Here is a 23,679-nt window from a genome sequence, read left to right as displayed (position 1 = left end):
TGTTTAGCACCGCCGCAGTGGATCGGGTGTTTTTTGCTCTCAATTGCAAATGGCGACAGCTGCTGCCCTGAAGAATCGCCAGCCAGGCGGAAAGTCGCGGAATTGAGCTGAGCTGAGATTGATGCAATCCCAATCCTCCTACATTACCTACAAAATGTAGGTGCATATTCCCGCCCGCCTCTCCTATCGCCAACAGCCATTATACTCCCCAGATATATACACGTCGCGCCGAAAGATGTGTACATTTCATGAAACCCAAACTCCATCGCGAAAGAAAGAAGAAAGAAAGAAAGAAAGAAAAAAACAGAATAGATACCAGAACACCTCCGATCCCCCAAGAACAGACCAAGAAATAACAAGACATTTAAACCCAACGTACTTACGTGGCCCTCCCCCGCTATCTCGAGCGGACCAGAGCATTTACAACATCACCCCTCTTCCACCCCTGCGCCGCCAGTGTCTTGTTCTCCTCGAGACTGTCGCGCACCGGTATTAGAAGCTAATCATCCAAAAATCCGTCGGGAGAGCGAGTCGGAAGGGAGGAAGTACGGCAGGGAGGAAGGAAGACTCACATCCTGCCAAGGTACATCAGACTGATCCGTTGAGTTGCCGGTAGCTACCCCCGCACATGTCAACAACCAACCAACTATCTTTAACCACCCGGTACGGCACCGGTATCCACTGCCAGGAAGGAAATGGGATGAGCAAACACACCTGAGCCTTCCCCTCAACCAGCACGGTAATCCTCCTCACCGTCGCCGCCTCATCGACTTTAATAGCAACATCAGGTCCGCCCCGATCCGACAGTCTAGCCTTTAGCAGCACCTCGCGGCCCACGCGCATCTTTCCCTTCCCTAGATCGCCCGCCGCGTCATCCTCCTCGCTCTCCTCATCCTCCTCATCCATACGCCCCCTCTCCACCACCGCGGTAGAAACATTAACCGGATCGCTAAAGCAATATTCAGGAATTTCATAGCGATGACCGGACTCATCATAGACGCCTCTTGACAGATCCCCTGTCCATATCTATCAGCACTCGTCCCCCACCCCGTCCCCCCTCCTCCCCCTCCCATCGGAATCCCAGAGTCACCTACCAGTCGGCACAGTAATCCCCGCCGCGTCGACAATGCCCTGAGCAGTACTCAGATCCATCTGCAGCATTTCCGTGGCCGCCCTGAGCGCGCCCCAGATCTCGGGTCTTCCGGTAACCCTCGTGTCCCAGAACTCGTTGCGCGCGCGCTGCAGCGCCGCGGACGTCACAGCCCGCTTGCTGCTCCAGGGAGGCTTGCGCACTAGCGCGTGGTTGTAGCGGTCGCTGAGCGGGATCGGGGGGTGCGGAGGGTGTTGTAGGTGCGGATGGTGGTGACGGTGCTGGCGGGAGGGTGAGGAAGGTGGTGGGAGCGGTGGTGGGGGAGGCGGTGGTGGTACGTGAGCCCGCGGCGATGCCACTGTTGATGTCCGCAGCTGTTGCGTCTCGGTGTCGGCGCCGCTGGCGGACCCGGCGGACGGCACGGGGCGGGAGATGCAGCATCCCATTTTCTGCGGACGAGATCACACGGAGGGCATGGGATGTGAGTGAGTATGTATGGTAGGCAGGTGGTAACGGTGGTGGTGGTGGTGGTGGCGGGTGAGCAGTGGTGGTGGTGGCGGGTGAGCAGTGGTGGACGATGGACGGTTGGCACGAAACGGAACGAAACTCAGGGTCCACGCAGGTCACCAGGAGTAACCAACCAACAGCAACAGGAAAGTGGAGGAGGGAAAAAGGGAAAAAGTAACTTTTCTATGTATGATGTATGTAACCTGCACCGAGGGAGGGAGGGAGGGAGGGAGGGGGGAGGGGACCTGAGTGAGTGAGTGAGTGAGGGTGCGAGAGTGTGAGTGGGGGAGAATGGCAAATGGTAGGTATGGTAACTAAATGGTCATTCGCGAGGAGGGGAGAAGAGAGGAGTGCAGAGGAGATGGAGTGCGACGCCAGCCAGCCTGACCACGCCACCGTCCTGAACCGCATTGCGTTGTACGACGGGACAAGCAGAAGAAAAAAGGAAGGGATCCGAAGCTGCATGCAGAAAGGCCGCGTGTGGGGGGACGATGATGAGTGTGTGAGGAGGTCGAGAACTCCAGAGTCCAGAGTACTTGCGTAGTTGTGCTACTGTGGGGAGCTGCAGCCCCAAATGCCATCTATTTGGAGCATCTGAAGACTGGAGCAGGTAGAGCCTGGAGCCTGAGGTAACAAGCACTCTACCGGCACTCTCCAGGCCTAAGCGACGAATTGCTATTTGCGGGCAAGAGCAAGGCTTCGTATCGCACCCCATCGCATCGCCTAGCAGCCACTCTAATTCACCACAAGACCACTCATCGAGTCCAATCCATCAAACGATAGGTACCATGCAATCCGTCAAGACAGAACCTCCCATTAATTAAAATACTATCTTGCGACTCTCCTCTCCCGAGTTGTCGGATTGAAAACAAAACGAAAGCGAGAATAAGCAAAAAAATACACAACGGATGCGTGCAGTAAACACAAACAGTAAAAAGATAGCGTGTAGTGAAACCGAAACGACACTCCCCCAACCCCAACCCCAACCCCAACCACCACTACCTCCCAGCCCCGCCACCCCTATTGATACGATTATTACTATTTCCTATGGCTGCATCACCACCAAAATAAGAAAGACGAAACACAAATGGACACTATAAAACATGCGAGCGAATCATCGTGTTGTGGCAGGAGAAGATGCCACATACACGAAGAAATTGGTATCCAAGAAGCAACACGCAACGAAATTAAAGAAAAAGGCCGTCAGGGAGGAAGATGTGACTATAAACACAAGGAGAAACCCATTTCAAGCAGAGAGTGTGGAGGCACCACAGGCAAATAAACACCGTCAACAAAAAGCAGCTCGCAGAACGTTAAACATTAAGGCGCTGTAACTCGAAAATTGACCGACAAAACTTGCACAGGAATGTTATGCCAGGTGTGCAAAATGGGTCAAGAGGAAGAGAAAGAAACAAAAGTGACTTTTTTTTATGCGGCCGCCTGTACGGGCTTAGCTGCCGTCACATCGCTGACTGCTGGTGCAACCTCGGCGGGGGTCTCCTCGGGCTTGGTCTCGGTCTCCTTGACGCCCTCAGCGGTCTCCGGCACGGCCTCCTTGGGAGTCTCCTCCTCGGCAACGGCGGCAGGGGTGGCAACCTCCTTGGCCTCCTTCTCGGGCTTGCCAGCCTTGCTTACTTTGCGCTTCAGGCCTTCGAGGAAGCCCTTGGGGACGGGCGAAGTGGAAGGCTTGGTGGTGCTGGGCTCAGCATCCTCAGAGTCAGACTTGACGTCCTCGGCCTTCTTCTCCTTAGCACCAAATCCGAAGAAGCTCGACTTTCGCTTCTCCTTGGGGCTAGTGACGGCGGCATCCTTGGGGACCTCGACGGTAGCCTCCTCGGTTGCAGGAGCGATAGGGGCGACCTCCTTGGGGGCCTCGATGACGGGGGCGGTCTCGGCGGCAGCGGCGGCAACAACGGCGTCGACCTTGTCCTCGATCTTCTCCTCGACGTGAGCCTTGGGGGCAGGGCTCTTGTCGCGCTTGGAGAAGAAAGAGAGGAGGTCGCTCTTGGGAGAGGTGGGCGTCTTGCGGTCGTCCTTCTTCTCCTCGTTGGCGGCAGGGATGTCGATGACAGGGGCGGTCTCTGCGACCTTCTCGGTGGTCTCGGTCTCGGCAGCGGGGGCAACAGCCTCAACCTCCTTACCCTTCTCGGTGGCGGTCTCCTCCTTCTTGGGTCCACCAAAACGGGAGAAGAACGACTGGCGGTTCTTCTTGGGCTCGGGGCGGGTCTCCTCAGGCTTAGCCTCCTCCTCAACGGGCTTGGTCTCAGCGGCGGGCTCGGTGACGGCGACATCGACTATTCCCAATCAGTATCGTGATTACCGAAAAAATAATTAAACTCGGATTTGCAGTCCAAACTCACCACCAGGGGCAGGGGCAGCCGGAATCTCAGTGGCATCGAGCTTAGCGGGCTCCTCAACCGCCGCGGCCTCCTCCTTCTTGTCCTCGACCTTCTCCTTCTTGTTCAGGAAAGGAACGTTGAATCCGGAGATTCTCTTGTTCTTCTTCGACTGGGAGCGCTTCATCTCCGTCTTGTGCTCGGTGGCCTCCTCGTCAGAGGTCACGGCAGTCTCGGGGACGACGGCGTCGGTCTTGGCCTCCTCGGTGACGGGCTTGGCGGCCTCCTCCTCGGTGGTCTCCTTGTGCTCCTCCTTCGTAACAGCGGGCTTCACGAAAGCAGCAGCAGGGTTGGCTACAACAACAGTCAGAGCCCGATCCAAAGCACTCCAGGGAGGAAATAGATCAAAACTTACAAAGCTTCTCCAAAGCGGCCTTGTACCCCTCGGACTCGTGAACCTCCTCGGCAGTGGTCTTGGCCTCGGCGATCTTGGTTTTGAGGGTGAAGACCCAGCTGTCACGCTCGGCAGCGGGGGCCTCAAAGTGCAAATCACCGGTCGACAGCTTCAACACGAACTTGTTGGAGCCGCTCTCGGTCACCTCGGTGACATCCGAGAGCTTGATGATGCCGTGGGGGTGCTTGTGGCCCTCATCCTTGGAGTAGAACCACAGTCCCTTTCCGGTCTGGAGCGCGTACGCGCACGTCGCCTTGGACGAATTGTCCTTGTGGAAGTAAGTCTTGAGGTCCGACTCGGAGATGGCATCCTCCTGGAAGTAAAAGAATCGCTTCTGCTTGAAAAAGCTGTGGACGCGAGGATATCATTAGTTAGCCACTAGAACCGCAATCGGCAAGGATTAGGGAGGGGGGTGGGGGGAGTGGCCCATGGAAGGTGGGCCGGAACAGGTAAGGAACATACGATAGCAGGCCACGATGCGACTTCTGCAGAGCACCCTCAGTGATCTCCTTGGGCTCCGGCTTCTCCTCCTTCTTGTCCTCTACAGCCTCGGTCTTTGGTGTCTCAGCTGTCACAACGACGGGGGCTATTGGCACGGTGTCGGTGATGGCGGGTGTGGCCTCGGGCTCGACGAGGGTGGTGGCCTCGGTGGGCTTGACGGACTCCTCGGGCTTGAGATCGGACATGTTGGGAATGTGGGTGGGTGGGGTTTTGTTGTAAGAGGATGGATTAAAAGGGTGTATAGGGTATTGGTATTGGGATGACTGGCGAGTAATCAGGATTTAAGGTCAGCAAGAGCTCCGTACGAAGTGAGATCGGGACGGAAGCTGTGGCTGGTAATGGAGGGGGTGGTGAAGGGGGAAATGGAAGGGGATCAGATGGGCGGTTGGCAAGTGCAGTTCCGTTTGACTATGGGGGGGAGGGGGGTGGGTGTTACGTACAGAGGGGGTACTGTGTATTTTGGAGGGAGAGAAACACAGAAGCAGCACAAGAAGCGGAGAAGGAGGGAGGGAAGAGGGAAGAGAGAAAGAAGTAGAAGAAGTGGGAGAGTGGTGTGAGGTGGGTGGGGGATGAAGAAGAGGAAGAGGAAGAGAAGGAAGGAGGAGGAGGAGGAGGGCAAGGCAGCGATCGAACAGTTACTCTAGAGGAGGTAGGAGGAGGTAGGAGGAAGCAGCAAGCACAGCAAGCCGGGCAAGGGTCTTCCTCCTGTTCGATTAGACAAGACTTTCTGCCCTTGGATCCCTCCACTCTTCTTCGTTCTCTGCTCGCCTGTCTGCTCTCTTTGACCGCCACTTCGAACCGATTGGCGTTAGATCGTGGTTGCGATGATATTGTCCACTCACACGTGCCCCTTGTTTTTTTTTTTTTTTTTTGCTGCTGCTGCTGCCGCATCGAAGCAGAGCAGAGCAATCGAGTCGTGCACATCCATCGGGAGTAGGATGATTCTAGATGGTGCTCGTACACGGAAACTACTGGCCCATACTTACATAGCCGCGCCCACTGACTGATGATCGATTGAACGATCGAATGGAATGAACGGCGAAACGAATGAGGGAACGAAGTCCTCACCGACTCGAGATGAGCCGTGCAGATAGGCCATACAGATAGGTGTATAGAGTACATTGATACCTCCAGCCCACTCCTATCAACGAACGCATCACAACGCAGCCGCCGAACTCTGCCCACTCCCACCTTCCCAGCCAGCAGCCAGCTCCTATGTATGGTACAAACTGTGCATCCATACAGAACTGCAACAGCCGTTTTCCTCCTTCTCCGCCGCATCCCATCCCTCCATCCCCATCCATCCCTCCATCCCCCCCGTCGTACTCTATGTACCCGCCGCCGCCGTTGCGTACACGGTACACGTCGTCGTTGTTGGTCGGGGTCGGGGGGGGTCGGGGGTCGGGGGTTTGTTTCCAGGATATTGCGTTCTGGCACCACCACCGCGTCAACAACCCAACCCACAGAGGGGATGGGGAGGGGGGGAGGAGGATATATATTACTATACATACCCAGCCCGACCGTTAACGTTTCAGCATCCAGCAGCTCATATCTCCGGCGGCGGCAGTGGCAGTGGCATCGCCATCAGTATCATCGTCGTCTCGTCCCTGCCTATAGAGTAAGTAGTGCTATCTATGCTATGCTGTAGAGTAAGGCACCTACCTTCATATCCACGACTCGCAGCTTACTCTACTCAGATACTCGCCAGGCCCTTTTCCTCGCTTTACCTTACTTTAAAATTGACCTGCTTCTTTACTGCTGCTTGCTGCCCCAACGCAACGCTACCCTGCGCGGCCTGAGCCTAATCGTTCGTTCGGTCGTTCAAGCTCAGACTTTCGTCGCTACTAGTTGGACTCTAGCACGCTCTGGCTCTAGCTCGCGTTCGCTAAATAACGCTTTGCCGACATGATGCTTTGCTTTGCCTGCCCGCCTCGCTCCCTGCCTTCCCAGAGTGTGTTGTATGTAACTAAGGCACCGTGTCCGATCCGCTTGTACATGCCCCCTCCGCCTGACCCTCATTTCGGCGAGGGGACTTGGCGGGATTTGCGGTGGTTAGTACTCTGTGGTAGGGACGGTGGGGATTTCCTAGAGAAGATAGGTAGAGGGTAGCTTTCGATACTTTCACATGATATGGAGTCCCTCCTCCTCCGACTCCTATGTATGATGAGGTGTGTAGATACGGAACCCGGCTGCTATCGGCTGGCGGGCGCTATCTACGGTGTGATCGCCCTTGCTCTTGCTTCAACTCGTTCCTTCACCCGCAACTCCATCCTCGAACTGCTCGAGCGTCTCAAGCTCCTGCAGAAACTCGTACAGAAACTCGAGGATCAGGAGCAGTAACGGGAGCAGGAGCAGGAGCAGGAGGAAGGGTACGCTAGGTACTTAAGCACGCAGGTACCTGCAACGAAAAAGGAAAAAAAAAAGAAACGACACGAAAAGGAACGGCGCGAAAAGGAACGGCGCGAAAAGGAATGACGTGAAGAAGGAAAGAAAAAGAAGAATCCCGCCCCCAGTCCGAATTTGATGCTGAATGGGGAACCGGGGAAGTGTTGAAATTCGTGTCTATGGCTCTATGCTTTGGATCTATGTGTCTATACAGCGTACCGTAGGAGCACCCATACATCTTTACATACTCTCTACCTTCTCCGACAGCAAAGAAGCAGAAAAACGATAACCCACAACCCACCTGTGCTCAGAGCTACCCACTGATCTAGACTCCGCATACCCGGCCATCCTAATCTCCCAGTATCTCCCAATCTCCAACGTCGTCCGCAAAAAAAAGAAACCCCGAACTACGCCTAGAGCAGCTTCGAAGCACCGGACCTAACGTTCTCTACTCTAACTTACCGTAGTGGGCTTCACCCCTTTTCTCCTGTAGTTAGTCAGGTACATAGGGGAGATCTCTACATAGGGACGACGGGAGAACGGACTCCTTACCCTGCCTTCTGCCTTAAGGAAAGGGATCATACGAGGCTACCGCGGTAAGGTAAGGGACTCGGACTCAAACTCGGACTCGGACGCGGACATGGACTTGGACTCGGGCTTAGGCTCGGGACGGAGATGGATGGCCGGTGATTGCCGTTGAAGTAGAGTGACTTCGGTAGATGCTCAAAGTACTTTAGATACATGACATAAAGCTCCCGCTCGCCCCCCCCCCTCTCCCAAAAAGCCTAAGGTCATCATCATCATTAACATTGTCGCCTCCGCACCACAGCATCCGATTAACCATCCATCACCTGCCTTCCTTCGAAAACCATTCTCACGTGCACATCATCACACAAACCCCCGCCACCAAAAAGAACCACGAGACACAATATTTGCACCCACCACACCCATCAATATTTGCCTTCCATTATCATCTACCTGCCTACCTACCTCCTACATACCAAAGACTCAGACCAAGTCCAAGACTCGGAGGACCAAGCCCAAGACGCAGACGCCGTCCTTCGTTCCGTTCCGTTATCCAGCGCTGGTGAGAACATAACTGTGCGCAACCCAAGTCAGTCAGCCGTGCGACGCTGTACAACATGCATGAAACAGCAGCATCACGTGTGCAGTTCCTCGCGCATATTGAGGGGCGAGAAGAAAAATAATGAGTGGTGTGGGCGAGAGTGTGAGGGAGGGGTGCAGAGGGAAGAGGGAAGAAGCGGGGTGATAAGCGAAAGAAAGAAGTATGTGCGATAGATAGGGCGCATTTCAAGCGTGACGCCCTACGCAACGCAACGCAACGCAACGCACTTGCTCATTCTCCATCGGATGAGGGGGGGGGGGGGGGGGGGGGGGGGGTAAATCAGACGGATCGAAAGACTGGTCACACGTTATGATATGCCGCCTACGTACCTAGTGATTGCGTGCATTCGTTCGGTCGTCAACCTAAGCGATCATTACGTTAATAACCTTGGGAGTCAAGCCATCCGCGGGGGAAGTCGGATGGGGGGAAAGGGTGGATGAAACCCAAGACTTACTTGAGAGCGATCCTCAGCAGCTCCGTGGCTGCCTCGCCATTCTGGATCTGCAGCTTGTGCCACGACTTATCGTCCATGACCCACGCGACCGTATCCTTCTCGGCGTACACGGTTGCACTGCGCACTGTTTCCGAGAAGAAGGGAAGTTCTCCGCACGTGGTTCCTATTGCGATCTCCATATCAGTGTCTGATGACGTAAATCAGCTGGACCGGATAGTGAGGGGGAGGGACGTACCGGCCACAATGCTCTCCGAGAATCGTCCTTGATCGAGATCGTATTCTGCATGGAACATACCATCTTCGATAAGGAAGAATTCTGTCGAAACATCCTATACCCCAGAACCAATCAGTCAGCACGATCGTCTTGTATCCCCCCGGCCATGTGCGTGCCGTGGTTGTGTCGGATGTGCTGCAGTCGGTACCGCTATATGCGAGTGATAATCCAAGACAGTCTCCGGGGGTTGACATCTACAGCGGCAGCCCCGGGGCCAATGACAGCCTTGCCCAAAGACTACCCGCAGTCGGTACCGAATGTCCGATGCGATGGAAAAGCACAACAGAAAAGTAAAAATCGAAAAAAGAAAAAAGAAAAGAAAAAACTGACCCCTCGCTTGAAAACGACCGTCCCCTCTTCGTAAAACCTCTTCTCAAAGAAGCCACAAACACTAAACCAAAAGTCCTCATTCTTCGACGTCATTCCTTGAAACGTCTGGAGTATTAGCGGCAACGGCTGTCGGAAGCTAGCCCATTTCGTGCTCTGCGCAACTTCATCGCTACCCAGCGTTGTCTGCGCCGCGTTCTGCACTATAGTACGCCGCGGCGATGCTGTGGCCGGGTGGAAGGCATCCATGATGAAGTTGGACGACTTGGGAACATCGAGGAAGGATGCGGTTTTTGGTCGCTTGGGCGTATAGAGTGCTTTGAGGAACTCGTTCTCGGTGTACTCGAGTGCCTCGTTGAGGGTTTCAAAGACTAGACCGCTGGTGTGGTCGTCGCCCCACACACCGACGGCGCGGAGGGCACTACCAATCTCCCCACCACGTGTTACACCACTCAGCACCATCTCCACACCTCTTGTAGCCATGAGCCGTTGCATCCGGGTGAACGCCTCGGCGGCCGAGAAGTCGATGCCGGAGACGTGGAGCAGATCAATGATGACGAAGCGGGTTGTGTGCTGATCGTCGAAGAGACCCCGCACGCGGGTTTCGACCGAGGCGATAGTACCGAAGAACATGTACCCTGCAAGCTTGATGATCTCCACCTGCGCGCCGACTTCGCGGAGGAAGCGTTGCTGCGTGGGATGTCTCCGGACCGTGGACCGTGCAACCGTGCCCGAGTATGTGGCGCGAATCGGCGATTTTCTCGAAGTCTGAAGGACGAGCGAAACACAGGCGAGCAAGACACCAACCAGAATTCCAATCACAAAGTCCCATGCACCCATGGTCACCACAATGGCACAAATCTACGATTCCGATCATCAGTATCAGTGGTATTTACGGCGAAGAAGAAGAAGAAGAAATATAAAAAGTCGGGTGACATACCGTGAAGTACTCCAACTTGCTCAGCTTTCTCCACGTATCGACCAGCGCCTCCTTCATGAGCTCGATTCCGAGGAGGAAAATGAGCGCACCGACGACCATGACGGGTATGTACCCCACGACTGCCGGTCCTGCCGCCATTATCGCAAAAGTTCCCACAGCCAACATTATGCCAGCGAGACGGCTGTCACCACCGGCCCGCATGAAGAGGATCGAGTTGCTGTAGACCAGATAGTTCTGAATGCTCCCACTGAAGCCGGAAAGTGCGTTCGAGACTCCGTGCGCAATCAATTCTCGGTTCACGTCGACGTCGTCGATGCCCGTGGACACTGCAAGTGCAGGAACATTGATGGGGACGTGGAGGATACCGAAAAAGGTGAGCGCAAACATGGCTGGAACCGTCTTCATGAGGGCAGTCCAGTCAACGGCACCAAAATCTATGCCCAATTAGCATCGATTGCCGGTCCGACCACATAAACCAACCGGCCCTATAACCAAGTACATACCGTAGAGAGTGTAGAAATGGTAGAATGGAACTCCTGAAGCCGGAGCACTGAATATCCAACCGGTTCCTCGCAAGTCGGGAATGGATAGATTCGGAATCGCAAAGACAACAATATGGAAGATGACCGGGATGGAAAGAAAGTAAAGCGGCATGAAGAGTGTGCTTTTGATGACCTTCTGGCATAGTATCAGTCCCCAGGCCAGGATCAGCGGAATAATCCATAGAGCAAACGTGGCTGGTTCGAACAGAAGGGCGAGCGTCTCGAAGTTATAGCTAAGGTTTCCGTCGAGTCTCGCGCACACTTCGAGTCCCGTAGCCAGCAGGAACCATCCAACACCACCGATACAGCCAACCAAAATGTGTCTGGGAAAGAACCCGATCAAGGACCCTAGCTTCAGATAACCCAACGCGAAGAAGACGGCGCCAGTGAGGACTGAGCTCATCGCATAAGAGAGAATCGTCGTTGCAAGGACCGACTTCGGATTGTCTTGGCCAACTTCCGCTAGAATCGTGAATGCCATCTTATGGAAGAACGGTACAACTTCGATCTACGGCGATTTTTAGCAAAGGAAGGAACTCATGAGGAGATTCCGAATCCACGGCGGTAGGAAACATGGGTGAGAGAGAGCCATACCATTTCTGATCCGATTCCTCCCTTGAACGCACTGCCTCCACATGAATACACGAGCTGGGATACGATACACGATACGTAGAACATGGACAATCCATCGGGGCCCAGATCACTGAAGATGCTCTCTCCCAACGGGAACAAAATCATACCTTCAATCGAGATCTCAGCATCAGAATGCGCCCGAAAAAGAGTGAGGGGACCACTTACCGTATGACAGGCCGTCCAGCACGTTCAACAACAGCCCCAGTAGCACCGAGGGGAGGAGGCTCACCGGCTGTACCACTCCCTGCTTCCACACATCTCGCGCGGTCACTTTCCGCTTGGGACGGAATTTCCGTACCGCATGTGCACCGTTCGCCCCGAGCCATTTGCGCGCACCGTCCAGACCGCTCCGTCGAAACAGGGATTCATGTCGGTACTGCGACTCCAGGTCTTGAGCCGACTGCGCCGGTGCCACCGTATGATAGAAAGCGTGCACATCATCCGTCCCATAGTTCTTCGGCAGTAGCGAATCTCTCTCGGTCGCCACGGTCACGACGGAGACTTCCCTCGCTATCGGAGGTGCGACGGGTGCCAAGGGAGGTGATTTCGGGGGCGAATTGTCGGCGCTGAACAACCGCGATAGGTGCGACGGGCTCGCAGGACGTGTGTGCAGCGAAGAGACCAGCGACCCCCGACGACCCTCGGGGTAGCCCGAGTGCGGACCATTCCGTGACCCTGGCATCGGTCGTCCCGGGAGTCTCAGAGGCGGTACGTCGGGATCGTGGGCGCTCGGAGACATTCGCGGAGAAGTTCCCAAGGCATCCGAGAGCACGATGTTGGCCAGCTCTGCCGTCTGTTCTCGCACGCCGACGGACGCGTAATGAGGCCAATGATCGGAGGAGTCTGCGGTGAATTTCATTGTCAGTGATTAACTCGGACCGATCAGTATTGCTGGCACCGCCGTCCCCGCCAATGCCACCGCCGCCGCCGCTGGAGGAACAACGAACCGCCATGGTGCTGACTGCCGTGGAGATACGATCGGGCTCTGTGCGAGCCAAGTATGACGGGGACCTGGAGAGGAGTCGAATTCGAGGACATGATGACGGCTGTGTCGTCCTCCTCCTCGATGATCACCGATCCCCTACGGGCCCGAGTGGAGGGCCTGTCGTCGTCCGTGTCCGCGGTGCATGGGCGCGCAGCACGAGCGTCGGACGTGCTGGCCTGGTACGAACTCGAGAACATGGTGGTGACGACAGTGGCGGGCGATGCAAGGATCTTCGGATCCGCACGACGGAGTCGTGGGATGGGCGGGGGAGAGACGTGAGCGTCTTCTTGATATCGTGCGGGCGGGGACGTATTTTTCTTCTTTCTTTCTCTCTCTTTCTCGGAGGTTTATGTTTTCTTCTGTTTTGCTGTTTCGGATATTATTACGTCAATTGGTTGCTCAATCGCGAACGGGATGGTAGTACTACTACTATATACCGGTACTATGATAGGTACGGTAGTGTAGGCGGAGGAAGAATCCGAACCTGCAGCGCAAGCAACGCGGAGAGAGGGAGAGAAAGAGAGAGAAGAGAAGAGAAGCGAGACGTACGAAGTCGATAACGAATGAATGAATGAACGCGCAGCTTCTGGCGGGCTCAAACCAGTTTTCCGGAGAGATGCAAGAGTCTGGAATCGGGGCGGGAAGAAAGCACGTCGAGGACTCGAGGCGGATGCCCAGGCTTAGTTACGAGAGCTTTTTGATGGCAGCGGCCACCATGTAGATAGAGTAATACCGTAAGCAGTTATCTGCTATCCATCTGCCGCGCCTTTTGCCATTGTACCGGGGTTTCCGCATCTCGCAAGCATCCCGAGTCGTGCCACAGGGCAGACGCATAGGTGAGAAGTAGGCAAGAAGTGGTACTTGGATATGTACGGTATATTCCAGCTTACAGCAGACCGCTAGAGTACTCTACTGTAGAGTGCTGGCCCCCTCGGTGCCGGACGCATATATTTCCGCACTGTGCAGCCGGTCCCACAGTCTTCAGGATGGACGGGCGGGATCCAGTCCTCGCAGGAAGAATTGAACGGCGAGCTGGCGAACCTGGAACTTGGAAGATCGAGGCCGCCTTCGTCTTCATCCTTTAACCAAGTGCAAGTACGAACATCACAAGCTCGAGGCGTTCGCGACGGTGAGGGATGATATTCGCGAGTGGCAACGAAAAGCCACGCAGAAAAAGGCGGAAGCCTGAAGGAGAAGAGTTTTTTTTTCTTTCTTTTTTTCTTTTTCTTTTTCCCCCCTTCCCACTGGGCCTACCGGCCGGCGATGATGACGCCGCCTGGATGGTTCGGGTGCAGAGGTGCAGCGGTCAACGTGGGGGTGTGCATGTGCAAATCGTCGTCGTCGTCCCGGCGCGGTGCGTCCTCCAGGCTCTCCAGGCTCCTCCAGGCTCTCCAGGCTCCTCCGGGCTCTCCAGGCTCCTCCAGGCTCCTCCACACAAATAGTATGTATGAGTTGACTGCGTGCGTTGGTTGGTGGATCATCCAGACCGCTTCCTTTCCAAAACCGAGACCTCCCTGAGCCCTCCCTCGCTCGCTCGCGGCTCGCTTCCGCTTCCAACTGTCAACAGCGGTGTCTCACCCAGCTAACTACTTTGCATCATGCATGGCCGGTCCGGCACGCACCTAGAGCACCGTTCCTAGTCTCACCCGGCTGGCCGCTGGCCCATGTGTGGGGTCGCAAGTCGCAACTGCCGCCGCCGCCCCGGCTGCAGCAGCAGCATCGGAGCGGTGTGAGGCGGCCACTGCAAGTCGGTACGTCGGTAGAATAGACATGGAATAGGTGGAATAGAATATCGGTAGTACCTACCACGTTCTATCACTCTATTACTCTGCCTATACCACCTATACCGGTACTGCAGTGCGAATGCACCTCGCGCCCATCGCCCATCGCCCATCCAGCTGTCTCCCGCATTCTGCAGCAACATCTGTGCCAGTGTGCCAGTATGCCAGTGTGCCAATGTGCCCGGAATGCCATGATATATCATGTGCACTCCAGAGTACCGACAGACCAGCGGTGCACGGCGGTACGTCTGTACATAGTACCGTAGGCATGTTCGGTGACTCGGTGAGAGCTCGGCCAGTGCTGGAACGAGCACTTGATCTACCCAAGCACTTGGTTGTGCCGCTGCGCCGAATTGCCTACCTACCCGCCTACCTGCCTACGCACCGAAGGGAGCTCCAGCCTTAAGGCACCTATCATGTACTCCATGCATGAATACCGCAACCTGCCCCCCGCCTTTCGTCATTCGGGATTCGGGCCCACTTCGCTCGCTCAAACAGCACATTTCATGCGCGGAGGCGGGGGCGGTGGGGCGGAGCGGGGCGGGGCGCATCCGTGGAAGTCTTCATGTATCATGTCATGTGCTGTGAATCATCGTGAGTGAGAATCGATGACGCCGCCCACGGCAGCCCATTGCCAGCCATTGCGTACATACGGTACATCATAGCGGAAGCATCGTGATTAGTGATTCTTCCCTCGGCTTTGGTGATCGACCAGCTGGTCCTAAATTCTGCCGGACCCCGGGAACCTGACGCACGTAGCATATGAGGAGCACAACTTAAGCACGGAATCGATCGTTCCAATTTCATATCAAGCGGCTTGTATTGCGCAATGTGCAGTGCGGACGAGACATTGGTGTGGACCGTGTGGTGTTTCATCATCTTGCATTCGACCGGTTCTGGCTGTGCAGCTGATACTCTGGAGTCTAGGTACGCTAATCCCGTGCCACGAGTGATACACTGTACCGTACATACCACCCCACCTGTCGGTAGGACTGTCCTGCTGTCATCGGTGTCCCCGGGGTACCTATGGTTGAAGCCGGAAGTCAACAAGTGACCAGTACTGTAATAACATTTGGCGAAGTACTGTACTATCATGGCTCTGCTCGGCCCTAACGGTTGTTGAATAGTAGCCACCGTAACTGATCCTCAGTCGCCCCATCACGCCTCAAACTATATACCGAGGTTTCCTTCATGTAGACACTGGAGTCGGCTGGGGATAGTTACGATGGCATCCCGGAAAACGGGCTTTCCACCGGTGTAGATATGTCGTCGGTATCGCCGTGTTTTTGCTCCGTCAGAATACCTACTTACCTACTGGTTCATCGGCCACCGGGTGCTGATGGCTGGCTGTAAAAAGTACCGTAAACACAACAACACGATGGCTGGCCCTCCATACTCCGGACCCAGTATGTACATCTTTCACGTCAGCTTTTGGGGGCAGAGGATAGATATCCAGCCACAGTGCACATCGGCGCACAACCTCCTTGCTTGGATGTGCGGTTCCAGTTCCAATTCCAGTTGACTGACGAAATGTGGCTGGAATGCAAATAGTGACCGCCGGTATGTACCTACATATTCCACATATCCCGATACATATTCCGCGAGTACCTACCCACCTACCCACCTACCTAGACGATAGGTACGGTATGCGTTAACCCATTTGCCGTCGCCATGATGATGCGGGGGTGGGGGGCATTTCCACGTGCCCCTTTGCACCAGGTACGATAGGTATCCGCCACCACCTCCGCCGGCACCGCCACCACCACCACCTCCTTACTTCTGCGGGGTCGTCGTGACGGAATGTGCCTAGAATAGAAAGCGGAGGCTCGGTGGCTGGTACCTAGGCATTCGGTGTGCCGTCCCGTGGGCTGCCTTGGTCCTTGGAGCTGCCGGGATCGTCCGGGCGGCGGTGGAGGGGCAGCATGACCGTCCCGAGCTCGGTTCTGTGGTGGTAGATCGACGAGTATCGATTGGTGCAGGTATTCCCGTACTTCGACTCGAGATGCACGGATTTCCATCTAGTGATGTCCTCATCCTCATGCTCCACGACCAGTTAGCCAATAATCCCATCGAGGCATCAATGGTTGCTCCGTTACCCTTCACCGCATTGTTGCTTCCGAAACCGTAAGGAATGCCGAAGGGGGAATACCTAAGGCGGACGTGAGGGGGTTGATCGAGTATGTATGCTGAGTAGAGGCTGCTAAGAAACTCACTTGGGTATTTCGGGGGAAGGGGGCACGGCGGATCGCGGCCCGAGGGGAGGGCTGAAGTACGGGGTGCACGGAAGGGAGATAGGGAGGGAGATGGGGAGGAAGATGGGGAGGGAGATGGGGAGGGAGATATGCACCTAGGGAGGGTGAACAAGCCTCCACTGCCCAGGGGAAAGAACCAGCCGCCGGGCTGCACATGATCCATAACCCATCACGCGGTGGTAATCGAGGAGAACAGAATATGGGGCAAGGCCGCCACCGATTCTGATGCTCGGGCAGGACTGCGGAGGGCCTAATTCCAGCATCAAGCCAACGACTTAAGAGTCGTAATCGCATGCAGGCCCCAGGGCACAGCTTGAACGCTTCAAGCTCCAACGGGTAGGTATCTGGCATCGAGCCTCGACGGCAATGAACAGTCCAGCATCAGACAGCCGCATGCAACAGCCCTCAGCCTCCACGAAGGTACCGAATACCTAGGTAGCTGGAGTACCTATAACCGGCCGCGGACTTTGCTCAGATCAGCTACATAAAGTACTAAGGTAGGACATCACCGAGAATACTCGAACCCACTGCCCACCTAGGCCTGCACCTGGATAGACAAACGCATTAGCAAATATTACACTTAACTATCGGCAGCGGACAGCGGGGGTAGTGGACAGCTTGTAAGGCGCTGACGACCAGCAACCTGGCGGTGTCCCGGTAAACTGTACCTATACCCACCAACCGAAATCCCGTTCACGCTCTGGCCAGGCCGGGCCAAGTTCCCTCCACGAGTGACCGGGTGGAGGAGGAGGAGGAGGGCGACCGGCATCTATACCGTAGGTGGTGTATACGATCCAAAACCCCAGCAGACCCGCGAACACTTCTTTGGAGACCGTCCGGCATGAGGAGGGGCAGGGTGGCGGCCAGGGGAAAGACGAAGAAACGGAAGGTTGAGGTTTTGATAGGTATCTAAGCTTTTTGCGGAAGAAAAGCGTAGCTCAGCCACACTTGGCTTTCTCATGGGCACGGATATGGGCCGGACAAACGCAGGAAAGGTGGGAGAGGAACAAGTGGAAATGGGGGAGGAAGGCACTGCCAACGAGCCAGACATCACATGATGGAGACACCGAGTAGCATCCTGAGAGAGGCGGGATATGTATGCGCTAAAATTTATGACGATCGGACATAGTCGATCTCACTACCTATGATGAGAAGAAAGAAAAAACAATTAACCGAACTCACTAACTATGATGTGAAAAAGAACAATCAACCGAACTCCGCGTCTATCACTGAAAGAAACTCCCACAGAAAAAAGGAGAAAACCACACGAAAACCGAGACCTCGAACGCCCAAAGAGATCCACCATTGAAAGAAATGCCCACAGAAAACAGGAGAAAAACAGAAGAAACACGAGACCTCGAGCGCCGAAAGGGATCCACCATTGAAAAAACCCCACAGAAAAACACGGGACCACTCAAGCCCAGAGGAATCCAACGCAGCTGTCGCTGCCACATAGACAGGGCTTCGATTCCTTGTCGTCTTTGGTGGGAACAACCTTCTTGGTGGGAGCAGCGCTCTCACTGGTGTACGAGAAGGTGAGTTCCTCGTAGGGCTGGATATCGCGAGCCGTAAATAGGGCCAGGTTGTATATCTTGCCATCTTGCCTCTCCGACGTAACCGCGTACGTGAGTAAGTTTGGATCGCATGAGTGGTTGATGAACCTGGAGGCTGCTCCGCAATCGCGGCCGTCTATCGTGCAACACGAATCCTGTGCAAGGACATCTTCTCCCTGCTCGTGAAACTTGTCCAGGTCGAACAAGTAGCTGAGATTCATCTCATTACCGGCGTCAGCGCGGCGCCTCGTCTCTGTGGGACCGATGACTTCCCCAAGGTAAAGTTCAACAAAGGTGCCCTTCTTGAGGAACTCGGGAGAGCGAAGGCCTAAGTTCAGTCAGCATCATATAGCAATGAAGTGAACTAGTTGAATGTAGGTATTCACCCCATCCTTTGTTTGTGGTCTTAAAGATTTCCAGCTTGACCTTGCGTCCCTTCTGGACGACGCGGCTGGAACACTGGGGTCCGCAGTTGCAACGGGAATTGCACTCGAAGATGGCATATTGATTATTCCTCGTGATGCGGCCATGCTTGTCGTACTGCTTGCGGCCGGTTTCTTCCGGGAGCTCATCGAGGCAATCACAATTTTCCTTGTCGACACAGCCAGTCACCGGACAGCTGCAACCGACAGTAAAGTTGTTGTTCCACGTGGTGACCCCCGCGATCTCCTTCAGACTATCAGTCAATCTGAGTTCCTTGATGAACTCAAAGTCAAGAGGAGGACATGGCTCGTCGTCAACGCTGTTGACAAGAGTGATCTGCGGACCCTCGATCTTGGCCAATTTTTTGAGGAACTTGTGGTGTTTCGGGTTGGCAAGCACAGCGGGACGAGTCGGTTCATCCTTGTGCTCGTATGGCTTGGTCTTGGCGGATTTGGAAGCCATCATGCCTGGCTTCTTCTGCTATTTCACCTCAAGTTAGTAGGTTGGGATTTCGGGATTGAGGGACAGAGAATCTTACATTGTTTTTGTCCACCATGATGTAGGGAGGTTTTTCGCCGGCCACTAAATCCCAGATGGTAAAGGGCTCTTCTTCTTCTTCTTCTTCTAAGCTGGGCTCTCTCTTGGAGGTGTTGAGCAACTTCAGGCGCTTGGTTATGGAAGTTGAGTTTGATGCTCTGCGCTTGCGCCTAGTCCTAAAAACAAGTCAGAATAATCGACAAAAATAAGTGTCCTTAATGCATACCTCTCTTTCCACTGCTTGACGACATCCTCTAGTACACCCAGACACCGAGTTGGCTCCCAGGTGTCATAGGAAGGGCCCAAACCCTTCCATGTCACCCGGTACCACGGGTGCTACACGCGTCATCAGCATCATTGTCTTCAACTTATTTTAGATGAATACTCACTCCTCCGATGTATTTGACATCCACAACTTTGGTGGAGTGATTCTGTACGCAATTAGTTGGGTTGAGGCTCAAGTCTCTGGCTTTCAAGGCCCTTACTTCTGCCATCTGAATAGAAAGTGTTAGCAGGTATTATCAACAAAAATTCGAAGCAGAGCAGTGCAATTATATAAGCGATGGATGGTTTGAGAATGGAGAAACATTCGAGGTGCCAAAAAGAAACAAACCTTGTTGTAGTGACTTTTGTGTTTGAAGGCAGCTACAGGTGATCAAGGACTTCTAGATCACAGGGCAATCAGTACAGATGATCGTATGTATTGAAGTCTGTCAATGTAGATGTTTACATATCGTGATGAATAGAGAGTATGGTACTTACTGTGATCGGAAGGTCAATGGTGCTGAGAAGGCTGGGAGGATGTGTAAAGGGAAGAAGGTGAGGTGGATAAAGTTGTGGGCTTAAAAGGCGCTAACTATACGCTAGCGTCAGTCTTGGCACATCCATAGAGGGAAGTGAGCTCAAAAGACCGATGCCGGGCCAAAATCTACGCTAAGGTACTCTCACATGGGATCACGCTAATCTCTAACAGGAAGTGTCCCATCAGAGGAGGCAACTGGTCGGATGCCAAGCCTTTACCATATGAATGAACTGAAGTAGTATTTGTATAGTTCACTCAGTGAACTTCAAGGTATTGGAAGTTTTATATCTTGAAAACTGCTACTGAGCTGGAGGTGAGGTTGATAATAGTGGTCATGTGATGTGGTGGTGCCTTACCACTGTGAAGCTTCCTCCACGTCCCTGGAGGGGTATGCATATGTGAAGCATTCTTTATATCCCTGAAGATGTATGTAAAGCTTTCTTTATGTTCCGGGAGATATATGTCAAATTTTCTGTTGTTAGGAGGCACTGAACATCATGCACGTTCCTGAAGATGTTTGTGAAGCTTCCTGTTGTCGGATATCTCGGTCATGCAACATGCCGAACAGTCAATTTATCGTCATAAACTCGGGGTATTCCGTTCTTACTACGGTCCCAGCGACAATTGTAACAAATAAACTCTTCTCCTTCCCCTTCCCCTTCTCCTTCCCGTCCAACAACAGCAATCCAGGTCCAGGTGGTACACGATGCATGCAGATGCTTCTTCTGAGGTCTCCAGGAGCTGGCTGAGAGATCAGGTATCGGATTAAAAGTTGAAGTGCTTGGCCATCTAGCCCAAGAGTAAAAGGTCCCAAAGTATGCATGCAAGAATATTGATTTCAGGTGAGGAACTCGGAAATCTTCGATAAAAACAGGTCAAATTGCTTTCTATCGCTCCAGCCAGACTCAAAAATGTCTCAAAGCCCTTATAAGTCTCCATATAAAACACCTTGACCCTTTAAATACCGTCACCAAAATTCTCGAGAACTGTGAAGAACAGTTTCCGTTGAGTATTTGCCACAAGTGCAGATATGGCGGTGAATATTTCCCTGCCTCGGACCATTCCTCGAGTTGCCCTTCCTCCCTTGCCTCACCTCCCCCTCAAACACCAGGTGCCAGATACTGCTCGGTTCTGGCCAGTACAGTTCCCAACCCCTTGATGACCTCAGCCTGAAACGGTTCGAACGGAATGCGCTCCCCATCTATACTGATATACTCCTCTGTCACGCCAGGGCGCTTGTGTGGAATGATCCGGTAGCCTAGTATCTTTCGGTAGGACACCTATATTTATCGCGGAAAAGTCAGTGCCCGGAGACGGAGTTGAACCGGTATTACGCACGTGTGGCAGTTCGAAATGTTCTCCGGTCTCAACGGAAACAAGCATCTTCAAAGCTTGCCGACGGCTGATATTGCCGGCCACGCAGACGAGATCAAACATCCCGTCGTTCGGCAGCGATGCGGGGAAGAAATTCGCGCCGGCCGACATCCAGGACATCTATGTTGCACATGTTAGCCACCTCTCCATCGATGCAAGTCATCACCGCTTCGTTTTATCTTCGAAAGCACCGGGAATGCTAAGGGATAGAATAAAAGAAACCACAACGTACATTCCCAGCGTAGAAGTTCCCCATATTCGGCTGGTGGATGAGTTCCCAATCGTCCGGCAACTCGGAATTGACTGTGCCGAACCGCAACTCGGGAAGCCCCGTCTCGCCATGGAGAACCCCTTGCGCCTCGTGTTGCCGGTAATGTTCCCGGATCGTGTCTTTATCATCGATCGCGATCTTCACCGCTAGGTCGCATGGGTATACTGTTTGCCTCCATATTCGTTGCATCAGACCGTAAGTGAATCGCGCACCGCCCATCCATCGCAAGTCCTCCGTCCCAAGATCCACCTCGGCGATGATTCCAAACGATTGTGACAGGAAAGAGAGGAACCGCTGATCTCCCTGACTGATCGAAACAAGGTCCATGGACTTCCGTGAGGATTTGATGATCGATAATGTTGCCGCAGACGGGTCTCCCGTTCCTGTGAGATTCCAGCACATGGCATTTCCAGAACCTCCAGGTAGCTGACCCACGGCGATAGTCTTCAGCGCCTTCATAGCATCATCCCTCTTCGCCAACCCATTAAAAACTTCATGCGGAACACCATCGCCAGAACAACAAAGTATCGCATCGTAAGCCTCGATATCAATCTCGCGCGCGATATCGACCGCATGTCCGGTCCATTCCGTGGTCTGAACATCGAGAGAACAATTCGCCGCCTCCAAAATCGGCCTACACGCCGTCTCGAACAGCCGTGCTGCATTGCCCTGGCCGCCGAAGGGATTTATCAGGACCTTGTATCGTGGCCGTTGTATCAATGCTACCACAGGCTGTCAGCTGCCGCCGCACCTCGAGTATGACAGGAACCACGCACTGCCGTACGCCGCGCCCAGCACCCTCTCCGTCCACGCCTCGACCGCCGAGCGAGCCGGTAGATCGTACGGGTACGTAAGGCTGCTGGCCTTCACCCTCGACTTCGACGTCTCCGCCGCAAACTTTATCGTGACCGAAGCATCGCCGACGTCAACCCACAGCAGGTTGTAAAGCGGTATCGTCACACTATTCGCTGCGCCTACCGATCAGTCCTCGTTGCCGTGTCCACTTTCGTCCCGCAGAAGCTTACCGAGGTCGGAGGTGCCGGCGAATCCGCAGCATGACCGCGACGCGGATTTCGGAATGTGGGTATCTACAGGCCGACGTTAGCAGTTCCTCACTCCCGTGGGTAGCCCGGACGGCGGTAGACAGGCACCTTGGATATGTAGTGCTTCTGCTCCGATACTCAGCGAAAGCTGTTTCCCCAGGCTGAGGGTAAACTCGGGCCCGGGCCTCGCATCGAAGGAGGAGGAGGGAGAGGGAGTGCCCATGAGTGGTTCGGTTGACATTGGCGTCGTCGGCGTGGATCGTGGATATGCGGTACGGTACGGTGCGTTATAGGGCTTTTTTTCATCTGAAAGCCGGTAGGAGATGGGGAGGGATGAAATAGAAAAGGCAGGTTCGGACCGGAAAGCTCGGGAAGCTGTGTAGTATGCCTACCACTACCACCTACTTTAAAGCGAGCATGTGGTCAGGGAGAGAACGCGTGCCTGCGTTGTGCGCCTGGCGATTAGGCCAAATACGTAGCTCGCCCCGGCTCAGATCTGGTGGGGAGCCAGGTGCCCCACGAGCCCATCATGGGTTTGGCAGGCTGTATTGTACTAAGTTGGCCAAGCAGGAAATCGGCCGGAGAAGTTGATGAAGTAATTATGCAGGAACCGGAACAAGCAAAAAGCTACTTTCAGGTACGTAGGGCCACAGCCGCTGCCGCTGCCGTCCCGTTCACTTGATGATTTGGTACGCGCTATGCACAGTCGCCAAGGAGAACGTTGGGCTACTAGTAGTTACTGTCATACGGTGCATGCAATTATGCTCTGCAGCCTGTGGATCTGCTTAGGCTAGGAATCACAGTGAAAGGTGTACATGAAGCTCCCAATTGAAGGCCCGAATACTCTACCGGTACTGGGCCGCCGCCTTGCTACCAACATGATAGGACTCTTCAAATCGCTCGGCAATCACCCAATGCCACCACCACCACCCCACCTTTCGAGCCCACTTGAATTCGGTTGCGGGATGAGCCCTTTCACAAAGGACCACCCGTCCACGCGAACCACGGCATTCACTCCACCCTATCGCCATTCACTCCATAACCCAAAGAGCGTTGCCTAAACCATTGATCGGGTAAAGACATCCTGTA

General features: G+C 54.3%; 7 protein-coding genes across 7 annotated transcripts; all 7 read right to left on the bottom strand.

Moving 5' to 3' along the window:
• Nucleotides 1-21: 21 nt before the first annotated feature.
• Nucleotides 22-1,664, bottom strand: BZA05DRAFT_389293 (putative ubiquitin domain protein). The gene is made up of 4 exons (XM_051482754.1): nt 1,095-1,664; nt 715-1,016; nt 573-616; nt 22-476 (listed from the first exon to the last, which is right to left on the bottom strand). The coding sequence occupies exons 1-4, from the start codon at nt 1,534-1,536 to the stop codon at nt 398-400; spliced, it is 867 nt and encodes a 288-aa protein (XP_051341886.1). The 5' UTR covers nt 1,537-1,664; the 3' UTR covers nt 22-397.
• On the bottom strand, nt 1,612-2,128 carry BZA05DRAFT_389291 (uncharacterized protein). Its single transcript, XM_051482753.1, has one exon. It carries the CDS (start codon nt 2,060-2,062, stop codon nt 1,781-1,783), a length of 282 nt encoding a protein of 93 aa, XP_051341885.1. The 5' UTR covers nt 2,063-2,128; the 3' UTR covers nt 1,612-1,780.
• Nucleotides 2,129-2,565: 437 nt separating this feature from the next.
• BZA05DRAFT_389290 (Pleckstrin homology domain-containing protein) lies at nt 2,566-5,336 on the bottom strand. Its single transcript, XM_051482752.1, has 4 exons — nt 4,850-5,336; nt 4,349-4,734; nt 3,958-4,287; nt 2,566-3,891 (listed from the first exon to the last, which is right to left on the bottom strand). The coding sequence occupies exons 1-4, from the start codon at nt 5,071-5,073 to the stop codon at nt 3,026-3,028; spliced, it is 1,806 nt and encodes a 601-aa protein (XP_051341884.1). The 5' UTR covers nt 5,074-5,336; the 3' UTR covers nt 2,566-3,025.
• On the bottom strand, nt 5,197-6,634 carry BZA05DRAFT_214829 (uncharacterized protein). Its single transcript, XM_051479643.1, has 2 exons — nt 6,400-6,634; nt 5,197-6,318 (listed from the first exon to the last, which is right to left on the bottom strand). The coding sequence occupies exon 2, from the start codon at nt 6,167-6,169 to the stop codon at nt 5,321-5,323; it is 849 nt and encodes a 282-aa protein (XP_051341883.1). The 5' UTR covers nt 6,170-6,318; nt 6,400-6,634; the 3' UTR covers nt 5,197-5,320.
• Nucleotides 6,635-8,849: 2,215 nt separating this feature from the next.
• On the bottom strand, nt 8,850-12,751 carry BZA05DRAFT_442366 (sulfate transporter family protein; the record flags this gene model as incomplete). Its single annotated transcript, XM_051486748.1, has 8 exons — nt 8,850-9,040; nt 9,089-9,182; nt 9,458-10,315; nt 10,395-10,828; nt 10,898-11,444; nt 11,531-11,676; nt 11,735-12,412; nt 12,517-12,751. The coding sequence occupies 8 exons, from the start codon at nt 12,749-12,751 to the stop codon at nt 8,850-8,852; spliced, it is 3,183 nt and encodes a 1,060-aa protein (XP_051341882.1).
• Nucleotides 12,752-17,671: 4,920 nt separating this feature from the next.
• On the bottom strand, nt 17,672-19,958 carry BZA05DRAFT_389270 (histone-lysine N-methyltransferase, H3 lysine-9 specific). Its single transcript, XM_051482751.1, has 8 exons — nt 19,863-19,958; nt 19,714-19,765; nt 19,586-19,594; nt 19,490-19,531; nt 19,327-19,436; nt 19,102-19,276; nt 18,527-19,043; nt 17,672-18,468 (listed from the first exon to the last, which is right to left on the bottom strand). Exons 3-8 carry the CDS (start codon nt 19,592-19,594, stop codon nt 18,002-18,004), a joined length of 1,320 nt encoding a protein of 439 aa, XP_051341881.1. The 5' UTR covers nt 19,714-19,765; nt 19,863-19,958; the 3' UTR covers nt 17,672-18,001.
• A 1,003-nt stretch (nt 19,959-20,961) lies between these two features.
• Nucleotides 20,962-23,214, bottom strand: BZA05DRAFT_464597 (sphingosine kinase). Its single transcript, XM_051487740.1, has 6 exons — nt 22,699-23,214; nt 22,573-22,635; nt 22,324-22,515; nt 21,509-22,269; nt 21,241-21,396; nt 20,962-21,182 (listed from the first exon to the last, which is right to left on the bottom strand). Exons 1-6 carry the CDS (start codon nt 22,829-22,831, stop codon nt 21,003-21,005), a joined length of 1,485 nt encoding a protein of 494 aa, XP_051341880.1. The 5' UTR covers nt 22,832-23,214; the 3' UTR covers nt 20,962-21,002.
• Nucleotides 23,215-23,679: the final 465 nt, after the last annotated feature.

This window comes from Tricharina praecox, assembly GCF_024521635.1.
Source record: "Tricharina praecox strain CBS 144465 chromosome Unknown BZA05scaffold_5, whole genome shotgun sequence".
NCBI lineage: Eukaryota > Fungi > Ascomycota > Pezizomycetes > Pezizales > Pyronemataceae > Tricharina > Tricharina praecox.
The sequence above is the reverse complement of the archived record's forward strand: the minus strand, read 5'-3'. Positions and strand labels throughout refer to the sequence as shown.